The sequence below is a fragment of the Culex quinquefasciatus genome, chromosome 3 (assembly GCF_015732765.1).
Source record: "Culex quinquefasciatus strain JHB chromosome 3, VPISU_Cqui_1.0_pri_paternal, whole genome shotgun sequence".
In the NCBI taxonomy this organism is placed as follows: domain Eukaryota; kingdom Metazoa; phylum Arthropoda; class Insecta; order Diptera; family Culicidae; genus Culex; species Culex quinquefasciatus.
In genome coordinates, this window is record NC_051863.1 from 171,269,687 (window position 1) to 171,297,133 (window position 27,447).

Genomic DNA, 27,447 nt, shown 5'->3' on the forward strand with positions numbered 1-27,447 from the left:
TCAATGGCTCAAAAGTTGTGGGTTTTTGTTCAAAAAATTCTCGAATATCAAAAAATATGTATTTTGGAATATTGAGTATTTGTGAAAAAAGTAAATAAAAAAATCCGCAAATATTTTTTCCCGTGTACCTGTTTTCCTCAATAGTCATCAACAATACCTACCTATAACTTTGCCGAAGCCACAAAATCAATCAAAAAATTCCATTTCCATACCATTTTTGTATGGACAGCTGCCAAAATGTTGTATGGATACTTGTATGGGTGAACCAATGACACAAAATGGCTTCTTTGGTAATAGGGAAGGCCCCCACAAAGTTTGAGATAAATTAAAAAAATACAAATATTCTCCATTTCCGGTTTTGGTAGACAATTGCTCAGGTTCAACAAACTAACATTTTTTTACGTTTCGATTTTAGTAAAAATGTATGAAGAAAAGTGTGAGATTCTTATGGTAATCCTATGCCCAAAAACTTCGTCGAAGACTGCAAATCGATCCGAGTTGAACCTGGAAAATTACTAGCATCAGGGACGGTCAAGACATTTTTGAAATTAATTGCAGTCCAAATTCAATTATCCAACGTCCTCGGAAAATTTTTAGTTTGTTCAACTCAAATATCACCCCAGGCGTTCATCAATGATTTTTTTCATGGGTTTCTAATTAAAGCATACATTTTAGGGGGACAACTCAAGTAAACATATTTTTTTTAAATAACAAAAACAGCCACACTATCACAATCGATGTCTCCAACGCACAAACAAGCATTACTTTTCGTTTTATCCACTACGTTGGCGCATCCCTTAGCGGGTTTATTAAATGTTAATTACATTGTTATTGTCTCTACTTCGCTAGATGAATGTGTTGTAAGTTTTGTGTGTTTCTAGGGAAGATCCACCACGACGACGTCGACAGCAAGAGCTACTAGTAAAAGTTAAAAGTCGATATTCTGCTTGGAAAAGTACTTTAACTGTTGTTTTGTTTTGATAAAAAGTCGTTGAAAAGTTATTGGCAACCAACCGCAACCTAAGTCTTCTATAGATTTCCTTCTCTACACGATTGTTTCCTTGGATAACTAGCGCTTTAAAATCCCCGTTAAATAGACTTTGAGTTTTGCTATGTTTTTAAACTACTGATACAGGAGGGCTACCGACGAAAAAAAATAGTCTTGCGTGACGGGTGATATGAACAATTAAGGATAAGTGGCTGATTTTCCAGTTCGATTTCTATTTTCTTGGGCCTTCCAATAAGGAGCAGTTCTTTGTCCACTAACGGGTTGCTGATAAGTAGAATTTAGGGGATATGTTTTTGGCTACTACAATGATTTGGGTTTACATACGGTGTTTTTCTTCTGATATTCATAGATAAAATTCTACTGCAGCTGTGAGCGTTTCTTGGCAGACAATGTTTCCTTCTATTTGGAGCGTTGAGTTGGAAGTTTGCTATTTGCTTCTTCAATTTCAAGAAAACACTAAACGAGAAAAATACATCGCATTTTTCAAAGGAGAAAAACTGATGTTGCTGCAAACAAAACATTTTTGTATTTAATAAAACACTGCAGTTTTGGTAGACTTCTTTGCTTTCCCTCAAACCGCACGCGGGGAGAACGTTTCGTGGGCTATTCCTCTAAAACGAAAAATTCCAACTATTGTATATTTACTTTTACTTTGCACTCTCATACACGCCCTATTCATTCGTTCGTCTAGCAACACTTGCATTATTCTACATTTTACGGTGTGTTTTAGTTTTTTTATGGAAGAATTCGGGATAGCACGTATTTTTGTAATATAAATGTATTGTGGAGTAGTCTTTTGGCCATCTTAAAGCATGGCTTTTAACACGATTGTTCTATTACATACTACTTTTAAGGATAGCGATTCGTTTTCTACAGAAACGAGCAAATGGTGAATAATACTGCGACCGTGAAGAACATCAGGACCACGTCCCGCCGGAGGTTCCGATCCCGGTAGAAGGGCCGCGTGCTGAAACTCTCCTTCCGCGTTTGCCGCAGCAGCCATAGGGGCAGCACCAGGTGCATCACGTCCGGAATCATGAAGCCGAGATCGCGGACCACCTTGAGAAAACAAAATGAAAGAGACAAATCACCATGCGTCTCCACCAAAAAACTAGAACCGGAGACTCACCTGATGGGGATAGCCCTCGCCCCGGAACACGTTTGATATGAACTGGTCCACACCGCTGGCCAGGATGTGCAGGATCGCGATGCCAACGATGGCGAGCGTTTTCCGCGAGGTCACCACGTTGTCCACGCTGGCCAGGTGCAGCACAAAGCTGGTTGATATGAGCTCGGTGATCTGGGAGTGAATCGGAATAAATTGTTGACCAATTCTATTGTGATTAAATTCAAACTCACCGTGAAGAACAGCTGATGGTTCCACTGGTTGTAGTACTCGTCGTTGTAGTAGTTGAGGTACGCCCACCAGGCGTAATAGTGCGAAAAGATCGACAGCAGGAACAGCACGATCATCGTGTACCGGACGCGACCCTGCAGCAACAGCTGGGTCAGATACTTGGTACACTCGTACAGTGATATCACCCCCACCACGATCAGCAGCCACATCTTCATCGTGTTTTGGGTTGCGTTGAAGTACATGTGCTTGTAGGACGCAATGCCCGATTCGTAAGTTCCTGAAAAAAAACAAAAGACCAGAATGGTTAAAGACCATGCGACTCCACCAAGCTTCTGAATACCTTTGAACACCGTGTCCCAGCACGAGCAGGAGCAGAACCGTTTGTCCACGTAGCGGGAATAGTTCTGCCAGAAGTACCACAGCACGGCGATGTGAGCTGGCGGGATCAGCGCAGGGCCGAGGCTTCCACAGGCCCCGGGCAGCCACCGCAGGATGTCCATCATCATCATGGTGACGGTTGGGGAGGATTTCTGAAAAGTTAGAAAATTATGTTATGGATTTATTTTCAAGAAATGAGTAAAAATTATTTGTCTTTATTTTGCCTTCCTCACTGAGGTAAGGCTATAATCCTGCTCTAAAAATGAACTTCGTATAAAAACGTCGTAGACCCACCTTCATGTATACATATCGACTCAGAATCCAAAACTGAACAAATGTCTGTGTGTATGTGTGTGTGTATGTGTGTGTGTATGTGTGTGTGTATGTGTGTGTGTATGTATGTATGTGACCAACAAACTAGCTCATGTTTCTCGGCACTGGCTGAACCGATTTGATCCAAACTTGTTGCATTCGACTTGGTTAAGGGTCCCATAGATCGAGTTTTATACAGATTGAAGTTTCGATAACTAGTTCAAAAGTTATGTATAAAAATGTGTTTTCACATATATTTGGATCTCACTTAACTGTATGTAAACTATGTCCGGGTCCATCATCCGACCCATCGTTGGTTAGGTTATCAACAGACCTTTCCAACGAGTGCAAAACATTGAAGATCTGGCAACCCTGTCTCGAGATATGGCCACTTAAGTGATATTGATGTACTTTTTTGAAGCCGGATCTCACTTAAATGTATGTAAACTATGTCCGGATCCACCATCCGACCTATTGTTGGTTAACTTATCAAAAGAACTTTCTAATGAGTCCAAAACATTGAAGATCTGGCAACCCTGTCTCGAGATATGGCTACTTAAGTGATATTGATGTACTTTTTTGAAGCCGGATCTCACTTAAATGTATGTATACTATGTCCGGATTCACCATCCGACCCATTGTTGGTTAGGTTATCAAAAAACCTTTCCAACGAGTCTAAAACATTGAAGATCTGGCAGCCCTGTCTCTAGATATGGCCACTTAAGTGATATTGATGTACTTTTTTGAAGCCGGATTTCACTTAAATGTATGTAAACTATGTCCGGGTCCATCATCCGACCCATTGTTGGTTAGGTTATCAAAAGACCTTTCCAACGAGTCTAAAACATTGAAGATCTGGCAACCCTGTCTCGAGATATGGCCACTTAAGTGATATTGATGTACTTTTTTGAAGCCGGATCTCACTTAAATGTATGTAAACTATGTCCGGGTCCATCATCCGACCCATCGTTGGTTATGATTTCAACAGACCTTTCCAACGAGTGCAAAACATTGAAGATCTGACAACCCTGTCTCGAGATATGGCCACTTAAGTGATATTGATGTACTTTTTTGAAGCCGGATCTCACTTAAATGTATGTAAACTATGTCCGGATCCACCATCCGACCCATTGTTGGTTAGGTTATCAAAAGACCTTTCCAACGAGTCTAAAACATTGAAGATTTGGCAGCCCTGTCTCTAGATATGGCCACTTAAGTGATATTGATGTACTTTTTTGAAGCCGGATCTCACTCAAATGTATGTAAACTATGTCCGGATCCACCATCCGACCCATTGTTGGTTAGGTTATCAAAAGACCTTTCCAACGAGTCTAAAACATTGAAGATCTGGCAGCCCTGTCTCTAGATATGGCCACTTAAGTGATATCTATGTACTTTTTGGAAGCCGGATCTAAAAAATAGATGAAACTTGTGCACAGCCATTGTTGTGAGGAAGGCTCCAACCACATAGGTGGATTAGGTTAGTTTTTTTTTTATAAATTTAACCCTCTACAACACAATCTCACCTCAAGGCGGGCTTTGATCTAAAAATTTGCATAAAAATCAATTTTTCAACCTTTTTTATCTTTAAAAAGCATTGGAAAGAAGAACTCTTGAAGTTTAATATAATTCTTAGGTGGAAACTGTGACTTGTTTTATGTGACTTTGTCAGTGTTTTTAAAAATGTATTTTATTCTATTGGACAACTTTGGCCGTGTTTCTTACTAACTTTTCCTCTATATTATGTGAAAATAAGTCTATATGCAGTAATTTTTAAAGTGTATCAAACTATGCCTCTAAGCATTTTTTTTAGTTTCTCCTTCATATTATAAATAAAATATTTGAAATTGAAAAAAATAGTTTTTTTTAAACTTTTTACCTAAAAATGCGTGTTAATTGAAAACTGCGCACTTTATCATAATATTTGTAAAGTAATTTTCGATAGCACGTTTGATTTTCCATCTAAAAATGAAATTGTGTTGTGCATGTCATCAAGAATTCATTCTTCAAGAAAATCTGTGTTCTTTTCAAGAAAAATATTTGTGAATGTAAAAGGTAAGATTACTTTTTAACATATTTAATCCATTGTTTTTAATGAGGTCGATTAATTAATAGTAGTTTATGCAACAAGTTCCAAAAAAAGATTTTTTCCAGCACGAGTCCTCAATTTATCCAACGAGGTTCACCGAGTTGGATAAACACGACGAGTGCTGAAATAATCAAGTTTTGCAATGAGTTCCAAACAACATTTTTTGCAATTCGAAAAAAAAACACCCTTTGAATGGAATTGTAAGTCAAATGTCCATTGGTTTAGTCAATCCAGATCAAAATAATGTTGAAAAGTATTACTAGGGCGTCCAATTTTCCCGGGTTTTGAATTTCCCGGGAAACGGGAAAAATATTTTTCAAATACCGGGAATTCCCGGGATCCCGAGAAATTTTTTAAACAGTTATAAAATATATGTTTTTTTATTAAATTTATTATGTTTTTCAAGCTTACAATCATAAAATTAGCTCAACACTGTTAATTGGTGATAATCTTTACTACAATCTGAACAAGAACAGCAGTTTTTAGTTAGCTTAAAAAATATTAAAAATGTTTGTTTTTTGATCTTTGTTATGCTTTAGATTTTTAATGAATCATATTTTTAATCCAATGTGATTCAAATTATTTCATAATAATAATCAAAAAATTCTTGTTAACATATTTCTTTAGTTTTTTTTATATGAAATGACCACAACAGCTAAAAAAATCATTGAAACTGTAAAAAAAAACAAGAAACGATAACAATTAAAATGTGAAATGTAAATGTAAAATGTAAAATTTTAGAAAAGTTTAGAACATATTTTACAAACTATCTTTAAGTCACTACCGCCAACTGGGGGAAATCGAAACTGCAGTCTGAATAGGTACAAAATTTTTTGAGCAATAAATTTGAAAATTTGTGTACTAATTGTTTTGTTAATTTAAAAAATATCAGAACATTATGTGGTCTTAATTCAATACTATTGTCCTAAATTGCTCCAGATGCCGATGCTTGAAGAAAAATAATAAAATATGATTTTATTCAAGTTTAAAATCATCATTGAATGTAAATATTTAAAAAATAGATAAAATTTAATGAAAAATAAACTAAAATTTTAATAATTTTCCCTTATAAGCCAAATAAATGTTGATATATGCCGAACACAAATTTGCTAATGCTTTAAAAATATTATCGATTACTATGTATTCAACTGCTCATCTATTTCCACAACAAAATCTGAGTATCCTGACCAAAAAATGATTTTTTTTCAATTTCGGGAATTCCCGGGACATATATTAAAAATCCCGGGATTCGGGAATTCCCGGTTTACGGAAAATCCCGGGATTTTTGTCCCGCACGCACTAAGTATTACTTTTCGAAACAAGTGCTGAAAAGTTCAACTTTTCAGTATCCATTTCAGTGCTGAAACGTAGAACTTTTCAGCATTTATTTTGAAAAGTGTTTCTATCTGAATCTATTATTTGTGGTACAGAAAAGTAGGCTGTTTCGTCGATCTAGAATGACAGGAAAAGTAAACAGTTTCAAGACGGAATTGCAAAATAGTAGTTTATGCAACAAGTTGCAAAAAGAAGATTTTTTCAGTACGAGTCGTACATTTATCCAACGAGGTTTACCGAGTTGGATAAATACGACGAGTGCTGAAAAAAATCAATTTTTGAAACGAGTTGCTTACAACATTTTTTGCAATTCCGAAAAACACTTCTCGAATGGAATTTTATGTCAAACATTCATGTGTTTAGTAAATTCACCGTTCAAAACAAAAAAATATTTAAAAATGTTACTTTTCGATGATAGTTTTGAAAAGTTCAACTTTTCAGCACCCATTTCAGTGCTGAAAAGTAGAACTTTTCAGCACTGGTATTGAAAGGTATTAATTTTCCTTTCTGTTATTTTTGGTAGGAAAAGTATGCCATTTCGTTTCTCCAGAAGGACAGGAAATGTTGACAGTTTTACAGCGGAATTGCAAAAAAGTATATTGCAACTTTTGAAATTTTAAAACAAAAAGTATTTCAAAATGCTTTATGCAATAGTACTGATATGGAAAAAAATATGAGAATATTTTTTTCTTAAGTTTGATGTATTTTTTACGATTTGTTGTCTCAAAATTTAAAAAAAAAGTTAAAATGTCTCAATTAACATAACACACCAAAAAAATTTAATACAATGCATTTTAAGAAGTTTTCAATCAATAGATTCAATTAAACTAGTATATTTTAGCGAAAATTAAAATTTTCAGAAGTGACTTTTTTGCCCCCTTTTTGCCTTTCTTACAAAAGAAAGGTTTAAGGTTTGCTTTTGGAAAAACGCTTTTCTCAGAAATCTAAAAAAATCGTGCACGTCGAGGATTCGTCCCAGGAAAAAATCGTATTACTAAATTGAAGATTTAGATGCGCTCTTTCGATTGAATTTTGGCCCGAAACACGGAACTCAAAGTCTGATTTTTGAGAGCTCTTTTACTGAAATACATGAGCGATGTCTGTATCCGCTCTTAAAAATTTGTGTCTTCCATCACTGGGAAACCGCTCGTAAAACCCACAATTTTTATATTTCAGATCTGTAGCCGTGACAAAAACTAAAAATAAAATTTGTAATGGCTTAACCATTTCAGACCAAAAAAAAAAGGGGGGTTACATTTTATATTACAGAAAATTTATGAAATCCACTAAAAAGATGATTTTCAATCACTCCTGAAAGTTTTATGAATATATTTCATGATTCAACTGAGTAAGAGAAGATTTAAGTTAGAAATTTTGCCATGCGCAAAGCGAAGTGTCAAACTTTGTCAGCGTTTTTCTCTGAACATCGAGTTGATTTTTTTTATCAGGAATTTCACTTTTAGAAATAAAAAGTAAATAAAAAACTAGCTATTTTTTCTTCTCGTGAGCCTTTAAAAAAAAGTTTCTTTTGCCAAGTTATCATAAAGCATTATTTAGGGGCAAGCTGAAGACATTTACAAACTGTTACCCGCTGCAGATCTAGATTAAACGTTTAAAATTCCCCGTGCCATTTAGGTGCGCATTATGCTGGTTATCACAATTGTGATCTATGCTAATAACAAAAGCGAAGCAATTTCACCTCCGGGTGTGACTGTTAAACGGTGCCTTTTTCCCTCCGGACAGTGCTTTCATTCTCACGCGGAAGCAGCAGGTGGTTTGATGGGTTCATCCTAGAGGGTGGTGCACGAAACAAAAAATAAAACACCATCGTAAAGGCCGTAAAGAAACAAATTAAATCATGATTTTGTTCGGTTCGTTAGCACCCACTCGCCAGAGGATGGAATCAATTCCGTTATAATGAAGCATAACAAAGAAGCGAAAAGAATTCAATGAATTTATCGTCCTCGTCGTGGGTCCTTCCTTTGTTGTGTTTCTTAGTCAACGTTCGAGTCTTTCAATTAGTTGAGCCGATTAAATCCGTATCGAAAAAAGGCGGACGAAATATGAGGAACATTACATGAGAAAACTGGGAGATTGACGGACCATGGCGAGCCTGTTGATGACCGATAATCATGAGTTAAAGGGATTAGAGCAATCGTGACTAAACAAGATAGGCAAGAGTGTTTGATACATTTCAAGAAAAATTGTTGTATTTATTCGTTCTGACTATATCAATCAGAAAGAAAATTTCCATTTTTGACCATTTTCATCTTACAATCTACCACTGTCCAAAGAATTTGGAACGAGGATACATCACCACCAACCTTCCAGCGAGCATTCCAAATCAAGCTGAAAAAGCAATGCAAATGTGGCTAAATTCAAGCTCGAATCGGGCCCAACCGGAAAAAAGTCACGTCCCAGATGTGAGAAGGCTTGTGCTTGACGAGGTGGTGCACTTCAAGTGCGATTTCCTCGACACTAAACGGTTCACGTTTGCTCCTACAGGCGCTTTCCGGCGCTCTACACTTTTGGGAGGCTTTTTCGACACGGTGGATCGATGGATTCTCAATAATTCATGGCCAGTGACATGGACCCAGTAGACCGCAGACAGGGTGCAGCTTATGGTTGGACTGGGAATTCGTGGGAAAGCTCTCGTTCATTTAAATGTAAATTTGGTTCGTGTGCACTGGATTGAGTTGTGGGTGTTTTGGGACAGAGTTATAATGAATTAGGGACAGACTGATTTGGACAGTCAAAAAGCAACATAACATTTCCAAGAAGAATGATTGAAATCGAAATCATTTCAACATTTTCAAAGTTACTGCAAATAACTGCTGATTTTTCGTCATAGTCTGTGAGATTTGGGCTTTTTGAAGCCGATCTAATCGACCTAATCTAAATTGTAATTCATTTCTAGACACAAAATCAAAGTTATCACTCTTAGAAACCAAACGCCTCCATGGATTCATTCTTTGAACTGAAGATTTAATGGAGGCGCTTGGTTTTTCAGAATCATTCAATTAATGGTACAGTCATGCCTCAGTTTAGCACCACATATTTCAGTTTTTTTACAATGTGGGTATCAAACGATCGGGATTTAACAAAAATAATCACAAAACTACGAATTTCGGAAAAAATACTCCAAATTTCAGTTTGTACAATATGGGTAGCAAATGATCGTCATTTTTTCATGCATTTCGAAAGATATAATATTTTTTTAAAGTACTCAAAAATTTCACACAGCTACGTATTTTCCAAAAAAAATAATTAAATAAATTTTTTTTTTACAAACGACCGGGATTTTTTCATACATTTCGAAAGTTATAACACACAGTTTCCACTTTGAGAATATGAAAATAATGCTATTCATCAACGATTTCTTAATAATAGTTAACTAACCTTTTAAACTATAATGAAAACTTCTTCTAGAATTACCATGAATCATTCTCTACCCCGGTCAGTACGATTCCATACAATTCCTACGTATTTTATTTGTACTCTTCATTTTGCTATCAAAGTCACCCCGTTTTGCGGTACGAAATTCCGAAAAAATACTCAAAATTTCAGTTTTTACGTTATGGGTATCAAATGATCGGCTTTTTTTATGTATTTCGAAAGCTATTATTTTTTTTAAATTTCACAAAACTACGTGTTGTTGAAAAAATACTCAAATTTTAAGTTTTTTACAATATCGGTCAAACGATCGGGATTTTTTCATTATAGTTTTTAAACAAAGTTTTGAAAATACGTATTTTTGGAAAAAATACTTAAAATTTCAGTTTTTCACAATATGGGTATCAAATGATCAGATTTTATCAAAAATTTAAAATGCAACCAATTTTGAAATTTGTTATATTTTTTCGAAAATACAAAGTTTTGTAAAAGTTATGAGTATTTTCAAAAAAAAAAAAAAATGTTATAACCAGGGTTTCCAAATTGCCAGATAAATCTGGGAATGCCAGATTTTTCAAGCGTCAGCCAGAATAAAGATTTACCCTTCTCTGTGTCCGATATTGACAGATTTTGCCAGATTTTTCACTTTATGCCAATTTTGAACAACTTTTTGATTAAAATGAACAAGGTTATATGAAATTGAAAAAAAATCCAAATTCATCATTTTTGAGGCTATAAAACCAGGTCAACCACGGACGAATGGACATGACACGGGGTTTCAAAAATTGAAGCAGGTTTTCTTCTACTTCTTCTTGGCGAAAACCTGCGCAAGCGAGATCGCTTTTGTCAAAATCTTCGCGCCACGTGGTTTAAAATGTAAACAAAGCCAGCTGATGATGCAAACTCATGGGCATTTTTTGAAATGATCTTATGAATTTATATTTAAAATACCATTTCTATTATTTTTTCGGCAATTTTAGGTTCCATGATAAATTACATAGAATCATAAAGACAAACTTAATGCCAAAAAACTGTTTCTAGCACCATACTAATGCTAAATGTTTGAATTAATTGTTGCATAAGAAATTTTGAGAAGCATGCTTAATTGCGCGATGCTACTTCGACAACTTGAATGGAGATGGCGCAAGTGATAGTTTGCTTCAGAAATTTGAAGAAAATTTGTTACTGGTGTCATGTCCGTTCGTCCGTGTTTGATTTTCGTCTGCCAGATTTTTACAGATTTTTAATTGCTACTTTGCCAGTTTTTTTAAACTTTGACCTGGTAACCCTCAACATTCAAAATGTATGAACAAATTTCAATCGTTTTATACCCATATTGTAAAAAAAACTGAAATTTTGAGTATTATTTTGAAAAAAATTAGCTTTGTGAAAGTTTTGTGTAGTTTCAAAAAAATGTTATTGCATTAAAAATTTATGAAAAAATCCTCATCATTTGAAACCCATATTCAAAAAAAAACTGAAACTTTGACTTTTTTTAAATAAGCAGTTTTGTAGAAAAATTAGTATTAAAAAAAATATTACTGGAATGTAATTTGTTTTTGATGTATGAAACATTCCGATCATTTAATAAAATGAAAATTCAAGTTTCGTTTTCAAAAATACGTAGTTTTGTGATAATTTTGAGAATTAGAAAAAAAAATTGTTATGAATTTGGAAATGTATGAAATAACCCCGGTCTTTTGTTACCCATATTGAGAAAAACTGAAATTTTGAATTTTTTCCAAAATACGTAGTTTTGTGAAAATTTTGAGTATTTTCAATAAATATTGTTATTTATTAAATTCGAAATGTATGAAAAATCCCGATCATTTGGTACCCATATTGGAATAACGAAAAATTTGTGTTTATTTTCGAGAAACATTGTATTTTAAAAATACAGGAAAAATACGTATTTTTGTAAAAGTTTTCATGTAATCATCCCAATTCTAAAACACTATAATTTTTTATGTTTAAATGATTTTTCATACGATTATAGCCAATGTCTCCCTTGTAGACCAAATCCCATAAGCTCTGTGTTTCAGTTAAGCAGTTAACCGGGGCTGTGCAGAACCGGAGCATGACTGTATGTTCAAACGTAATTTGAGTTATTAATTTTTAATCGGAAATAAATTAAAAGAAATATTTGAGTGTTTTTTGTATCATTAACAATGTTTTCATGCATCAAACAATCTCAAAAAATCGTTTATGGTATAAAATAGTTTATTTTATATTTTCTTTACATCAATTCAATGTATAATGATAGTTATTCATAAATTTTGTCCATCAATCATCGAGTACTCCGATACCGTTCAAGGAATCTTTTCAATTCCAGGAGCTTGTTTAATCAATAACTCTAAAAGCAATTTCCTGGAAAGGTGTTTGATTGAAGTAACAACTACTTCCGCTCTCCTTTCTAATTTCCCCTCTTCGACGTTCGCAAGCAACAACAATCAAAACAACCGTCATCAGCTGCTGCTGTACCATGTGAGTTTTCGCGCGTTTCACATTTCAAGCAAACATTTTCACAGTTGAAACAAATTCTCGACACTTGGTCAATTAGTTTCGTCATCTACCCATGACCTATCCCATTCATGTCACACGAGAGATCTCCCCTCAAAACGCACTACTTGTTTTGTTTGCTTTGTTGTTGTTTTCTTTTGTTTTTCACTTATTTTCACCGCCAACTCCTCTTTGTTTTACAACGCTTTTCCTGTCGAGTTTGGCGTTTTGGCCCTGTTGTTGTTTATTTTTGGTGTTTTCCTCCCCAAACCAGACTCAGAAATTGTGTGTGTGTGTTTTTTGTTTAGCTAAAAATAACCAACATCAGACGAAGACACCGCTCTCGCAGAACTTTGTGTGTTGTCGGTCGTCGGCAAAGTGCAGACATCTCGCGCACGCACGTGAAACATCACGTCATTTGCTGACGACTAATGAGTCGAGCAAAATGTGCCAAATTCTGCACTCCACCGCCAACGAGCTGGGGAAGAAGGTAGACTTTGTGGGGTCGAAGAAGGTTAGAAACTAGTGTTCAAAAAATCTGCTCTAAAAATCTAGAGTTTTGTTTAAATATGTCCAATAAATCACCCATAATCACCCAAATCAATCAATAGTCTTACATGTATTTCCATCGTTATCTGGCAAATTACAAAATTCCAGTGCCATTTACAAATTAAGGATATAATAAGCAAATGTATTAGAAAATTCGCATAAACAATGGCTTTGATCATTAGATAAGTACACTCAAACCACGATGGTTTGACACCAACTGTTGTGAAACGAACGGGATTACTTTTAAGTTTGACAACCCTTTTACACGGAGTTCACACACACTATCAAACTTATGCTTTGATAGCGTGCGTGAGTGCCGTGTAGAAAATGACAGTTCGTCACTTTTTAGTTTGACTTTGTCAAACCAACGAGGTACACAAACTAAAAAGTGTCAAACGAAAAAGTGACCAACCACCGGGCGTTGAGTGTAGTAACTTACGTTTACTGGACCTCTTTGGTGCCGGGCCATCTGGTCGGCTTTAGTTGGTAATGCGTTGTATCGGTACAAGTTCTGACTAAATGACATTTTGAGCATTTTACCTGGACCTTAGACTAAGATTTATGTGAATTTAAACTGAACTTCTAGTAATTTCTACCCAACTAAGCTAGGCTAACAATAAGATAAAACTAGCACCTGAATTATTGGCAGCGTGAACCACGTTAGTGTGAAGTACCTAGTAACGTGAACGAGATAGCTTATCAAACTGAGACTGTTCATATCCAAGAATGTAGTGAATTGGGTCCACATTCCACAGTTTAAAAAAGTTAGGTTTTGGAAGGTTGAATATTCCCTCATTTTTGAGTAATTTTACCATAAATAATGAGTTAAAAATGTTCGAATGAGCCAAAACATAATAATGATTTGACAACCCTATCTCAAGTTATGGTCACCTAAGTGATAATTTCAAGGGAATTTATAAACTAATTTTGCAGTCGTATCAGATTCATTTGGAATGGTGATAGTGTTTGGATCCGTCATGAGACCCGTTTTTGATAAGAAATTAAAATACTACAAAGTCCAAAAGTGAAGATCTGACAACCCTAAATCATGTTATTATTTATACTTTTTCTAAGTTGGATCCTATTTTTGGTAACGAGTGAATAAGGCATTACCAAATACAGTTATTCCTCGGTTTAGCACCGCATATGTGGGATGCAAAACCGAGGCGTGCATAACTGAAATACAGAGCTTATGTGATTTTGGTCCAGACTTGATAATCCGAAGGCGTCGGAAAAATTTCACTTCGGATAATCGAATCACGAAAAAAATTGTTTTTCGTTGTCTAATTTTTGATTGTTAAGCATAGGTGTGACCTCTAAACTACGCTAAAATTATTAAGAATTTTTAAATCCAAGATGGTGGCCAAAATGGCGACGATGCAATATTGAAAAAATGCATTTTAATTTTTAAAAGGCAATCAATAACTCAAATTTGATTAAAATGGGGTCGTAGAACTCAAATTTTCGGATAATCGAGCCTGGACTGTATAGAAGACATTGGCTATAATCGTATGAAAAATCATGCAAACATAAAAAAATTAAAGTGTTTTGAAATCGGGATGACGGCAGCTATCCATTGCATGATTTTTTTTTTTGGTTTTTCATACCATTTCGAATATAATATCACTTATTTATTGAAAATACTTGAAATTTTCACAAAACGACGTACCGTAAACTGGGGTGACTTTGATAGCCCGGGGTGAATTTGATAGGTTTTTCAAATGCCCGTCAAATTAATATTTAAACATTTTTGAGAATTTTGAGTATGTTAGCATTAAGGGAAAGCTTATTATCGAACATATATGCAAAAATGTGACTGTTACATTGGATGTATCAAAAATAGTGGCCAAATCAAATTTCTATCAATGTCGCCCCGGGCTATCAAAGTCACCCCAGTTTACGATATTTTCGAAAAAATACTCAAAATTTCAGTGTTTTAACAACATGGGTATCAAATGATCGGGATAAAAATTTGAATAAATTTGGAATGTAAAGACAACTTTTTTTGTTAAATACTTAACATTTTCACAAAACTACGTATTTTGGATTTTTTTTTTAGTTTTTTATGATATGGGTATCAAATGAGCAGATATTTAAAATACTATTTTTTTCATAAAATTGCATATTTTCGAAAAATACTCAAAATTTAAGTTTTTCACGATATGGGTACCAATAACTAAAAATTTGAGTATTTTTTCAAAAAATATGTAGTTTTGTGAAAATTTTGAGTATTTTCAAAAAAATGTTGTTATTACATTCGATATGTTAGAAAAAAATCCCGATCGTTTGATAACAATATTGTAAAAAACTGAAATTTTGAGTATTTTTTCGAAAGTACGAAGTTTTGTGAAAGTTTTGAGTATTTAAAAAAATGTGTTATAATTTTCGAAATTTATGAAAAAACCCCTAACTGAAATTTTGAGTATTTTTTTTAATACGTAGTTTTGTGAGAGTTTTGAGTATTTAAAAAAATGTAATCACATTCGAAATGTATGAAAAATTGTAATAACAAAAATTTGGTGTATATTTTCGAGAAACATTATATTTTAAAAATACAGGAAAAATACGTTTTTTTTGTTAAAATGTTTATGTAATCATAAGTGCAATGGAAAGCTGACATCATTCCAATTCCAAAACACAATATTTTTTTATGTTTACATGATTTTTCATACGATTATAGAAAGTGTCTCCCATGTTGGACGAATCAAAACCGAGGCGTGCAAATCCGGGGCATGACTGTAGGTGGATTGACTAGCGGCGTACTGGATTTTCAATCCAGAGGTCGTGAGTTCAATTCTCGTACCGAGATGATGACGTTAAAAAAAATGAAATTGCAAGAATAGGTATTAACACTTGAATGAAAAAAGTGTTTTAAAATGCATTCTACACTTGGCCAGTTGCTTTGAAATCAATAGTTTTCAAAATATCTAAGTATCGAAGAGTTTTGAGCGATTTGAGTAGCAGGAAAATGTATTCCAAATTGTTTTTAGTTGATTACACTTCTAATTCCATGAAAATTTTTAAGTTTTTTGAAAAAATATTTTGTTTCCCCTTTGATTTTTTGAATCGATTTTGAAGGTTGACTAATATTTGCAACTGAAACTGTTTAAGTGGACCAAATATACTAAATTTGATAAATGTATTCATGTTGATCAGGGTGCCTAGAATATGGTCTTTTTTTCTTTACCTCGCTCCACAAGCTAAATATTGTTCCTTGAGCTAAGGAGTCTGGGCCAAATACAAGCAAAATCGGTCAACATTTACACATTTATACTCGAAGGTGAAGCTTGTATGGGAAAAATGGGGAAAATGTAAGAAAAACCAAACCTCCATACGGTTTAGCTTGCAAGGTACGCTGCTTGCACTTTGTAGAATATTGAATTCGCTGTCGAACTCGATCCTTAAGAGTTATTATCAATTTTAAAAAGAAATTTCTGTATAAAAATGGCCAATGTTTTAATCTTAACCAATTTCGCTCAGCAGGTGGTCATTATTTTCTGGGCACCCTTGTGTTGAAGTATGTACACATGGCAATCGTACCAATTTTCATTAGTTGTGTTTTTATATAAAATATATATTTTTAAACATATTGGTATCCATAAAGCTACCGACATCAAGACAATCCATCAATCTTCCCTGACACCTCTCGGGGGTCTTCGCGGTGCGAATATTCCGTGCGTGATTCACGCTGGGCGGCGGTTTGTCGTGACCAGTTGTTGGCATTCCGTGCCAGTTATCTTCTGCCGGCCGGCAACTTTATTTTGGCAATAATTCTATCCGTTAAGGTAGTTTCACGGGTTTTGGGCAAAGTTGACTTTCTGTGAAGATTATTTTTCGCCTTTTAAAAAATTAAAATTGTTGTGTTTGTGTAAATTTTGAGTAAACATTATTTAGTACAAAAATTTGAGTGATTTCTACAACTTAAAGATTCAAACCAAATGCTTCCCAAATGTCGAGCATGCATGCCCTACCAACTTCGGGACTTGACATTATAGTTTAAAGGGTTGGCAACAGCTGCTAGTACAACTAGCTCTGGTGCTGTGCATCCACGATCCCAAACTGCACATCGTGTGCTGCGCTCATCAGCAAACTTAATGAGGTTTGAAGGGTTACAAGTGCGGTTCGTCCGTGATTTATTAAATTATGATTTGGCATGGCTGTGGACAGGTTAAAGGGTGGTATTCAACAGGACCCTCTTGGCCGAATAAATTTGCCTCTAAATTACGGAGGAAAGCAAATGAGTTCATTTCTGTCGTGTCGAACCTGTGGACAGGTTGAAGAAGTTCGCACTATATCCGACCGACAATCGTAATCTGGAAGCTCATAGCTTCATTTTTTTGTGGCCACGCGGAATGCACGAATTTCGTGACTGGCACCAATTTAGATTGTGGTCTGCGCCCTGGAGGGAGCTGAGAAACGAGAGGTGAGAAGTGGCAAGCAGCTTCTGTTGAGGGGCGAGGGTGTTAAGTAGTACACAAGTTCTTGGTGCTTGAGGTGGAAAAAAACGAGAACCTGGGCCAAAAAGGGGGAACATAAAAAAGATAAAAGGAAACTGTTGTGTCCTCCGTACATAAGGACGATGACGTTATTTTGGGGGGGTGGGCACGTTGGTTGAGCACCATTATATGGAATGCTGCAGGGGGGATTAAGGACACACGTTGTAAAACTGGCCATAATATGAAAGATGCCGAAATGGAAAAAGTGTTGCCCCGGGGGCGCACACCAAAGCACTTAAAGCTCATCAGAAAGGGTCAGGATAGAAAGTGACCTCGTAGAAGGTTACCTCTAGACTAATAAAGTTATTTAGACAGAACTGATTTCTTGTTCTGAAAAGTCACGAAAACTTCAAGCAGGGAACACAGATATAAATTCAGATACCATAACCTCTTTTAAAATGTTTTAAATAAAATTGTAATTAAATCACTCAAATTTTTGCACTTTTGATTATTTTTGGTAAATTTTAAAACTATTAAATGATTTCATGTCTCATATGCATTATCGGCAAGTTGGGAAAACGAGTTCGGAAGTTTGAAAAAAATATTTGTCGAAAATATAGCAAAAATCATAAATATCATCCTTGCATTTCATTGAAAATTCATTTAACAGGGATCTGGGGCGAACAAGGGCAGTTAACGTCTAATCATAGAAAAAAATATCTTAAAACGGGGTAGAAATTGATAGCTGGCGTGACTGTGATAGGTTTAAGATTTCTTTTTGCAAATGAAAATACGAATTGAATACAAACGGATGTGTATGGAGCCAAACTGACGTTGGCAGAGAAGTGTTCAAAGTATGTCAAGAATTAGATTTCAACAAGTTTTGAAAAATATTGAAAAGGTTTTAAAGTTAGCTAACTATAATAAGGAAAACATTGTTAAATAGCATTATTTTAATGCTCTCAAAGTGTCATGCTTTTCTCATTGAAAATGATTTCTAATTGGAAAACGGGCTGCATTATCGAATTCGGTAAAAATTAAAAAAAAAATGTATAAACATTGAAATTAAGAGCAAATAGTGTTCAAAATAGTATTATACACCTGTCCAGTTGTTATGCAATATATCTGCCAATTCCGAAAAAAAATGTTTTGCAAAAAAGAAAGTTTTTTCGCAGTTGTAGTTTTTTTTAACATTGAAAATCGAATCAACAAAAACAAACACAAAAACAAATCAAAATCAATAGTTTTTGAAGTATCGGAAGTTTAAAAATTAAGGCAAATTATATGACACTCAGAAAAATTCTTTTTTCATTAAATTTAAATTTCATGAGAATATAATCCATGAACCAATAACAGGGCATGGACAAAAAATCGTGGCATTTCGTAAATATTTTTGCGTGGTGTTTTTCTTTCACAAAATACTGAAAAAAATTTGCTAATAATATAATTAATCAACATGGGAAATTAAATGTTTTTAATTGCAAACTAGCTTTTGTTCTTAGAAGGAATTTTTAAATTTATCCGTTAGGGTGTCAATTAAGACAGACATTAGGAATACCCTCTGGCTCAATTCATATAAAAAAATATAACAAAACAAAAAGTCAATTATGAACTGGGGTATTTTCGGAAACGATCAGGAATTTCTTATCAAGATACACGGGGTCTTTTTTAGAAATAGCATAAGCATTGAAAATCGGCATAAGCCTAACAGATTGACTCATGATAGAAAAACAAGTAGGGGAACTATACCCTTTCTCAGCCTATTTCTATTATCGGCCTATCAGCACTTTGATCATGAATTACAGCTTTAATAAAGTATTTTTGACTGTTCCAAAGTAATAAATAGCTCAAATAAAAGTGAGCAAGCAACTCACCATTGTTGATACATCTGAAAATGTCGATTTAATAGCGGAAACGGCAAAAGTGATGAGAATTGGTCGAACGGCTTAGTGTGGTTAAAATGGGTATATTTCCTCTATATAATTTTCTTCAATATTATTTTTTTTATTTCCATAAAATTTCCTACAATGCAATTCTTATGGTCAAACAAAATGAACATATGAAATTTTGAAAATGTATATCCACGGTGTAAATAGCAAGACAACTATTTAATGCCAATGAAAGTATGGAACATCCCCTTTTATTTGCGGAGTGAACGAAATTCTTTGGTCGGGAAAAATTAAAGACATCATCTTTTGAAGTTTTTGAACATTTTTCCTATGGGACGAAATTTCGCCTATTTTAATTTTGTTTTGTTTTACGGACACGTGGACATTATGTATGGTTCAAATCATATCATTTCTTATGGGAAATGATGCAGTGAACATTTTTTTCTGAAGATCGCAAAATGATTGGAAATAAGGAAAAAAGTTATAACGGTTTTATTGGAATTCGGGAAATTTTTGGAAAAAATTGTACACCCTATTTCCCAAAAACCGCAATGTTTTCGATATTGAAATCATTGTTTTGGTGAGTTCTCTTTTGAGAAGTGTTTCTGGGCCCATTGAGTATTAGGGTGGGTACGTTTTTCAAAAAGTTCTCAGATCCAGTTTTAGTACGGTTCCCCTTGTAGGGTATGCCCATAGGGACTTTCATGTCAAATATCAGCTCATTTGGTTGTAAACTGGCTGCGCGCATCAGGGTTAAAGTTTACATGGGAATTACTATGGGAAATTGGAACTTTTTGTTCAAACGCTCCTACAGGTCTGGGAAAATCACGCGCCAACTTCTGGTATGGTCAGGCCTAAGGGGAATGGTCTGGAGAACACTTTTCCCGAAGAGAGCATATGGATTCGTTGTCCCTAGACCTGGCGCATCGGCAAACAATCCGATGTCTCCGGAATCAACGGGTTTCCCTCAAAAAGCATCAAATTTTCCTTAGCATGCTATGAAAGTTTGATGAACACCGCGACGCCATACGTCAGGCAGCTACCACGTGGTTGAAATATTTGCAAAAAAATACAAATTTGCTATGCAAAGATTGTGAATTTGAATAAATAATGTCAGGATTGCTCGAAATAATCAATTTCTAGTTAAAAAAAGGTTTGCAATTGAATATTCCAGCCGTTTCTCACCCACGTGGTAGCTGTCTGACGTATGGCGTCGCGGTGTTCATCAAGCTTTCATAGCATGCTAAGGAAAATTTGATGCTTTTTGAGGGAAAACCGTTGATTCCGGAGACATCGAATTGTTTGCCGATGCGCCAGGTCTAGGGACAACGAATCCATATGCTCTCTTCGGGAAAAGTGTTCTCCAGACCATTCCCCTTAGGCCTGACCATACCAGAAGTTGGCGCGTGATTTTCCCAGACCTGTAGGAGCGTTTGAACAAAAAGTTCCAATTTCCCATAGTGTGCTTTGATGTGGTGTGCTTTGTAGATCTGCAGTTTAAATACAATCACACGGTTTCTATTTCTTAGCCTTTCTTTAATTTTTATCTCCATTTGGGCAATGTTAATTTGAAGTTGCAGTTATTAGTAATGACATAAATGTTGTGTACAAATCAGTAAAATGTTTAAATGTATGCAAATTTACTGAGTTAATCTCAAACAACTGAGCTTTAAATGTTAAGAAAAGTCTGGCCAAAATCCAAAATTAATAAAAGTGATTTTTAGTTGAGCATAAACCCAACCAATAACACTTTTTGTAGTTTGTTTTATATTCAATGGACCCGGAAATATTTCTCAAAAGAGAATTCACCAAAACAATGATTTCAATATCGAAAACATTGTGGTTTTTGGGAAAGAGGGTGCAAAATTTTTACAGAAAATTTTCCAAATTCCAATAAAACCATTACAGTCGACACTCTGGCTGTCGATCTTCTCGATATCAATATTTCTCCATCTACCGATGTATTCTTCAGTCCCTTCAAACTACATACTTCGATTCTCTTCATATTTTCTCTTGCTTGAAGGATCTCTTCCTCGACGGTCCCTTGGATTCTGTTTGCCTTAGAAATCTCTTCCGGTTGTCAATATTGTCACTATCTCATGGCTTGCACAGACATTTTTCTTTGCAAAACGAAGTTTGAAGGGTGTCTGACATTTGTTTGTGTTTGTTTGCTGAACGTTGCCATGATTCCCTCCCATAGCTGGGTATCAAGAAAAAAATATTTTCAATCGAGTCTTCATTTTGCATCGTTCTGTAAACGGATGCTTCTCTTCCTCGACGGTCCCTTGGATATTGACAACCAGAGAGTCGACTGTATAACCTTTTTTCCTTATTTCCAATCATTTTGCGTGCTTCTAGGAAAAATGTTCCCTGCATCATTTCCCATAAGAAAAGAGACATATACGATTTTTTTTAAGAAAATGAGGGGGATGACGAGAAGGGCTGTCAATGCCTTAAAAATTTTTATTTAAAATTCTGATTACAAAAATGTATACATTACTGCAGGCCCGACTGATCGGACCTATATCCCAAATATTGTTTCCCCATCAGTTGCATTTCACACAACCTGCTATCTAGCATCGCAAATTTCCATTCCAATTTTCCAGACTGTGCATTTTTGCACACCCAAGCTGAGCGAAAATCACAAATGCTCGTAAACGAGCGCGCGAAAAAAAAGAGAAAAACAGGTTTTCCACCCCACTTTTTTTTGGCATTTTCCAAGCAGCCCAAGTGTTTGTTTGCGGAATGCGCCGGGGCTGCTTTTCTCGCGGAAAATCCAACATGGAAATGGGCACGTTGTAATAAAAATAAAGTTACTTAATCTATTCCACATGTGTGTGTGTGTGTGTGTGCTTGTGTGTGACGATATGATTATTGCTCGCGGAGTGGCTATAAATAGCCCAGCATCGGCAGTGAATGGCCGTTTAGAGTAGGACAGGACAAGTGCGCCAAAGCGAGATGCAGCGAGTTGTTGGAAAATATTTTTAGCATATTTTTGCGGGAATATGAAGCGAGCAATTTTATTTGCTTTTATTTTGCTAAATGGAAGCAGCGCTGACGACATAAACGAGAAGATAATACCTTCATGGTCGGCTAAGTTTTTGACGATTTTTTTTTCACCGGTGGGGGTGTAGGCATAGTCGGGATGTTTGTAAACAAGTTTCTGGATTTATTATTAGCAGCTGATTTTTGCTGGATTTATGACTGAGTGGGAGGTTTTTTACAGAGTAAAATTTATCGTAGGTGATTAATTTTGTGGGTGGAACTGAACTCTTGGACTTAGTTATAGATGAGAGAAAAAAGTTGCAACATTTTGGAACACAACTAGATTGATTTATGATATACAATTTGAATTGAACTTGAGGTATTTAAATTTGGACAAACGCCTGAATGTTTTAAGATCCTTGCTCCGTTTTTTAATATACTTGTTTACAATGTATTTGAATAATGGTGACACAAAATTTCAATTTTTAGCTAGAAGATAAGCTATAGATTTTAAATTCAGAATCAATACGATTGCTTGGTGTGTTTATAAAAGTTTACTTAGAAAAATATCCATACGACTGGAAGTCATTCTCTTCATACATTCCCTTTAAAATCAAAGGGCAAAAAAAAATATCTAAAGTTTTTTTTTGAAAAGGTCCTATAAACATATAAAAGACAATAGCTTATAGGTCCTTTAAAGAAACTGTTGATATTTTTTTAATCTAAGTTTTATTTGAAAAACTGTGTACAATCGGTTGTATTGATTGCATTGTATAAACTATTAAGGTGGTAGATGGTGTCTTTCACTTTTGGGGCAATGACTGTCAATGATGGTTTTGAATTCAGCGTACAGAAATAGTAAATTGAAATGAAAATATAATCACTACATGTTAAACGCTTCTAAAAACAACACAAAGAAAACCATTTTTTGATTGAAACATTCTGAATCAAGATTTGAATGTTTTTCTAAAACAAACATGGCCGCCAAATGGTCGATCTGGAATGATGCCTTCCAAAGCCTTAAGGCAGCAATTTCTATCGTTTATTCGTGAGGCTGCTCTATAAATTTTAAGTCTTTGGATCACAGATGGGAAAAAGACGACTTGAGGAATATATATATTTTCATAAGTTCGCTATTTTGCCAAAAAAGTTCACAGTAGCATTACTTAAAAATAATAATAATAATAATAATAATAATGCATTTTTGTGATACTTTTTGCTTTTAAATTTTGAAGATGAGGGTTTAAATTTGACATTTTTTCTCCGCTCTCATTGACTTTAACCTGGGTGCAGAATAGTGGTTCGCAAAGCGGCCTCAATTTAGAACTGTCAAAGCGGAACCAATTTACTGTTCGCAAAATGCTACCAAGAAGTGGCAAGTATTGTTATCGATCTATAATTTATTTTGGTTTTGTCATCACGTGAAAAACAAAAAAGGCCTTTTTTGGCTTCCCATCGTTTAGTCTACGAAGAAAAAAAGCACAAAGCAATTTTTCAGCAAAAACTTTAATATCAACAGATCCAAAATGTTTCAAAACAATTCACTTAAGCAGCAAAAAATATGTCACGCTTGAGCTTGAACATAGCCTTTGTTTATGTTTACAGCTGTAGTGCAGCTGTATTAGTGGGGAGCAGTGGGGAGCTTTCGAAAATTACGTTATGCAGTCTGTCTTTTCAGCACCCAGACTTTAACTTTTAATAGCTGAGGGACAATGTAGGGAGCGTTCTTTTATTACGTAACGCAAATAAAATGACTTTTGGACCCCCTCCCCTCTCGTTACAAAATTTCCATACAAAATTAAAAAAAAATATGGAGCATAACACAGCCTTTGACTCCCTCTTCCCCCACCAACTGCGTAACGTAATTAAAGACGCTCCCCTTGAATCGATTGACTTTTTTCTCCTGATCCTCAGTTATGGGAAAGCAACCTTCTCGGAAACAAAAGCAGACGAAAGTCAAACTCCTATTAAAGCTCTGTTTCGCAAATGAAAATGTCTATGCAAGCCATTAGAAAGAGAAAATATTGAGAAAAGGAGAGCGTTCTGGGTTTTGGGGTGTAGGTAAAACGTTCTTAGTAACAAAACAGCAAATCCACACGAAAACAGCATGATTCGAAAAAAAAGTTCTCCGACCGGGCTCAAATTTGTTGGGGGTTCCTTGATTGAAATAATAAGACCTGTATTTTTTTATTTGGCCATTAGGGTGACCTACGCCGAGTTAGGGTGGTCCAAAAAATGATCATTTTCGTCGATTTTTATAAAAACTACATTTTTCAAAAAATCATAACTCCGTATTAGATATGGGTAATTCTCCGCCAACTCACACAGCAGTTGCCCCGACCCCTCTTCGATTTGCGTGAAACTTTGTCCTAAGGGGTAACTTTTGTTCCTGATCACGAATCCGAGGTCCGTTTTTTGATATCTCGTGACGGAGGGGCGGTACGACCCCTTCCATTTTTGAACATGCGAAAAAAGAGGTGTTTTTCAATAATTTGCAGCCTGAAACGGTGATGAGATAGAAATTTGGTGTCAAAGGAACTTTTATGTAAAATTAGACGCCCGATTTGATGGCGTGCTCAGAATTCTGAAAAAACGTATTTTTCATCGAAAAAAACACTAAAAAAGTTTTAAAAATTCTCCCATTTTCCGTTACTCGACTGTAAATTTTTTTGGAATATGTCATTTTATGGGAAATTTAATGTTCTTTTCGAATCTACATTGACCCAGAAGGGTCATTTTTTCATTTAGAACAAAAAATATCATTTTTAAATTTCGTGTTTTTTCTAACTTTTCAGGGTTATTTTTTAGAGTGTAACAATGTTCTACAAAATTGTAGAGCATACAATTACAAAAATTTTGATGTATAGACATAAGAGGTTTGCTTATAAACATCACGAGTTATCGCGATTTTACGAAAAAAAGTTTTGAAAAAGATGGTCGTCGTTGATCATGGCCGTTCATGGTCACCCGCGACAGACACGGACGACGAAACAAAGAGAAACGCAAAAAGTAACTTTTTCAAAAAAAAAAAAAAAATGCCGTAATTGAAAGACGCAATTTTGGTACCTGTTTGGTATTTCAATCAGTATTCCTCGTATAGTGTCCACGTGGTTTATGGATGGCCCCTTAGGATTACTTTGATGTTAATTATTAGTTATTGTCTCTTTTTTTGGATTGAGGATGTGAATAACGTATTTTGATTATGTTCAAAATCACCCATATTTAGAATAATTTTCGAGTCAGAATGAAATTCAGTATCAGTGTTTTCTTATTCAAGGTAGTTTTGGTAAAACAGAATTGCTTCCTATATTTTAAATTATATTCTTATCTGATTCAAGTCAACTTTACCTTAAAAGCTGCAGTTCAAGCTTATTCATATCCAAAATTTGCTAACTTTTCGACATGCCCCGACCGAAAACATCAATTTGAAGCATAAACAAACGACTGCATGTCGTCCGATGCCATTATTTTCAGAAGAAACTTTCTACACCGATCTCGATACCCTCATTCCGGCCGAAAAAGGGGTCATCAGTTTATGTGACGACACTCGGTGAGAGGTCATCCCTGTCTCTAGCCTTATGCACTTTAGTTCCTTTAAAATTATGTTGTGTCTGAATCGCATACAAATAAAGATTACGACGAAATCGAAACAATTATACGATTTTCCTAAATATGACGTAATAGATGAACGCCCCCTCCAATCTATGGGGGTGGACGACCGAGGCTGAGATGCAATCGGAAGCAAGTTTGGTACTTTGGCACGAATTTTTGCTGCCTCTATCGTCATCGGTCGTGTCCTGTGTAGAGTAGAGCGAGCCGATAGAGATACGTCCGTAATGGAAGTTGGTTTTGGCACCGGTTTTGAATATTTAGCTTGTGATTCATGCAGAAAATGCCACACGTATCCTTTGGAACTGCAATAAGTTATTGATATAATGGCGAAACAAGGCCTGCAAAGATTTAATAAATTTTGGTTTCATAATTGAATATTTTTTTTGTTTGATTGTTTGGTTTATTTTTTAAATGACGACTGAAGTTATTGGCGTTTCAGATAAATTATTAATGTTTATATTTCCCATATTTTCTCACCTTTTCCCAACCAATCGATGACAGAGTACACGCGTACAGACGGTATCCAATTGATTTTCCCTACGCCACAGCCGATGAATCCACCCTCGCAGAGTACGCACTCACACAGCCAAAGCCAAAAACCACAATCTTCGGCGACAACTTTTCACTATCGTTCACCGCGACGACATCGACACTGATAACGTTGTTGGAGCAAAAACATCGCCCTTGCCATATGTTGCTGGCCACCTCTAGCTATTTTTTCCCTTTTCTGAGGCTTATAGAGTGACCCTTAATCTCACTTTGATCGGGCCCTAATTAATGACCGGTGATTACTTCTTTTTTCCGGATGAAACGATTTTTTCCTGCTATTTTCACAGGAAAAGCTGCCCAAAATATGCTGGCTCACTTCAGCTCGATTTTCGGGGGATGATTTTCCACTTTTTCATCTCTCGATTCCCTTGCCAACTCCAACCTTCACCGGTTTCCATCGGCTGGGAAAACTCTTCGGTTACACAATTACTTCACTTTCTTGACTGGGCTCCATGATTCGGGAATCCATATTATTTCGATGGTGATGCTCCTTACGTATTTTGCACTTAATGGAAGAACTTTTTTCAAAACGTAAAAAAAATCCTCTCAAAAAAGATTTTTTCCCGATCGACGCTGAAAGCTTTTCCCCATTTTTCCAAATCGGAAGCGTTACAAGTTTTGCAACAACTTTGCAAGCTGGAAAATTTTCCTCCTCCACCAACAAACACTCACTCACACGCACGCACTTCCACTCTTTGAAGCTCGGGGGAGTGGAAGAGACAGACAGCGCAGGCCGCGAATGTTTTCCCGAGCGTAGTCAAAACTCGTCTGAATCGCGGCATCGAAGCTCGCATAATTTCCCTGCGAGTTTTCCTCACGCTGGGATGTTTTTTTGGGGTGGTGAGTTTTCACGATGTCACGGGAAAACAAACAAAAATGATATTCAATAAAGAATCAAAAATAATCAAAAAGAATCAAACAGAATCAAAAAGAATCAAAAAGAATCAAAAAGAATCAAAAAGAATCAAAAAGAATCAAAAAGAATCAAAAAGAATCAAAAAGAATCAAAAAGAATCAAAAAGAATCAAAAAGAATCAAAAAGAATCAAAAAGAAT

At 35.4% G+C, this 27,447-nt stretch overlaps 1 protein-coding gene across 1 annotated transcript; it reads right to left on the reverse strand.

Annotated features, from left to right (window-relative positions):
- LOC6044062 lies at positions 1-27,153 on the reverse strand. Its single transcript, XM_038265255.1, has 5 exons — positions 26,321-27,153; positions 2,707-2,896; positions 2,369-2,643; positions 2,139-2,309; positions 1-2,068 (listed from the first exon to the last, which is right to left on the reverse strand). Exons 2-5 carry the CDS (start codon positions 2,873-2,875, stop codon positions 1,880-1,882), a joined length of 804 nt encoding a protein of 267 aa, XP_038121183.1. The 5' UTR covers positions 2,876-2,896; positions 26,321-27,153; the 3' UTR covers positions 1-1,879.
- Between the last annotated feature and the right edge of the window lie 294 nt (positions 27,154-27,447).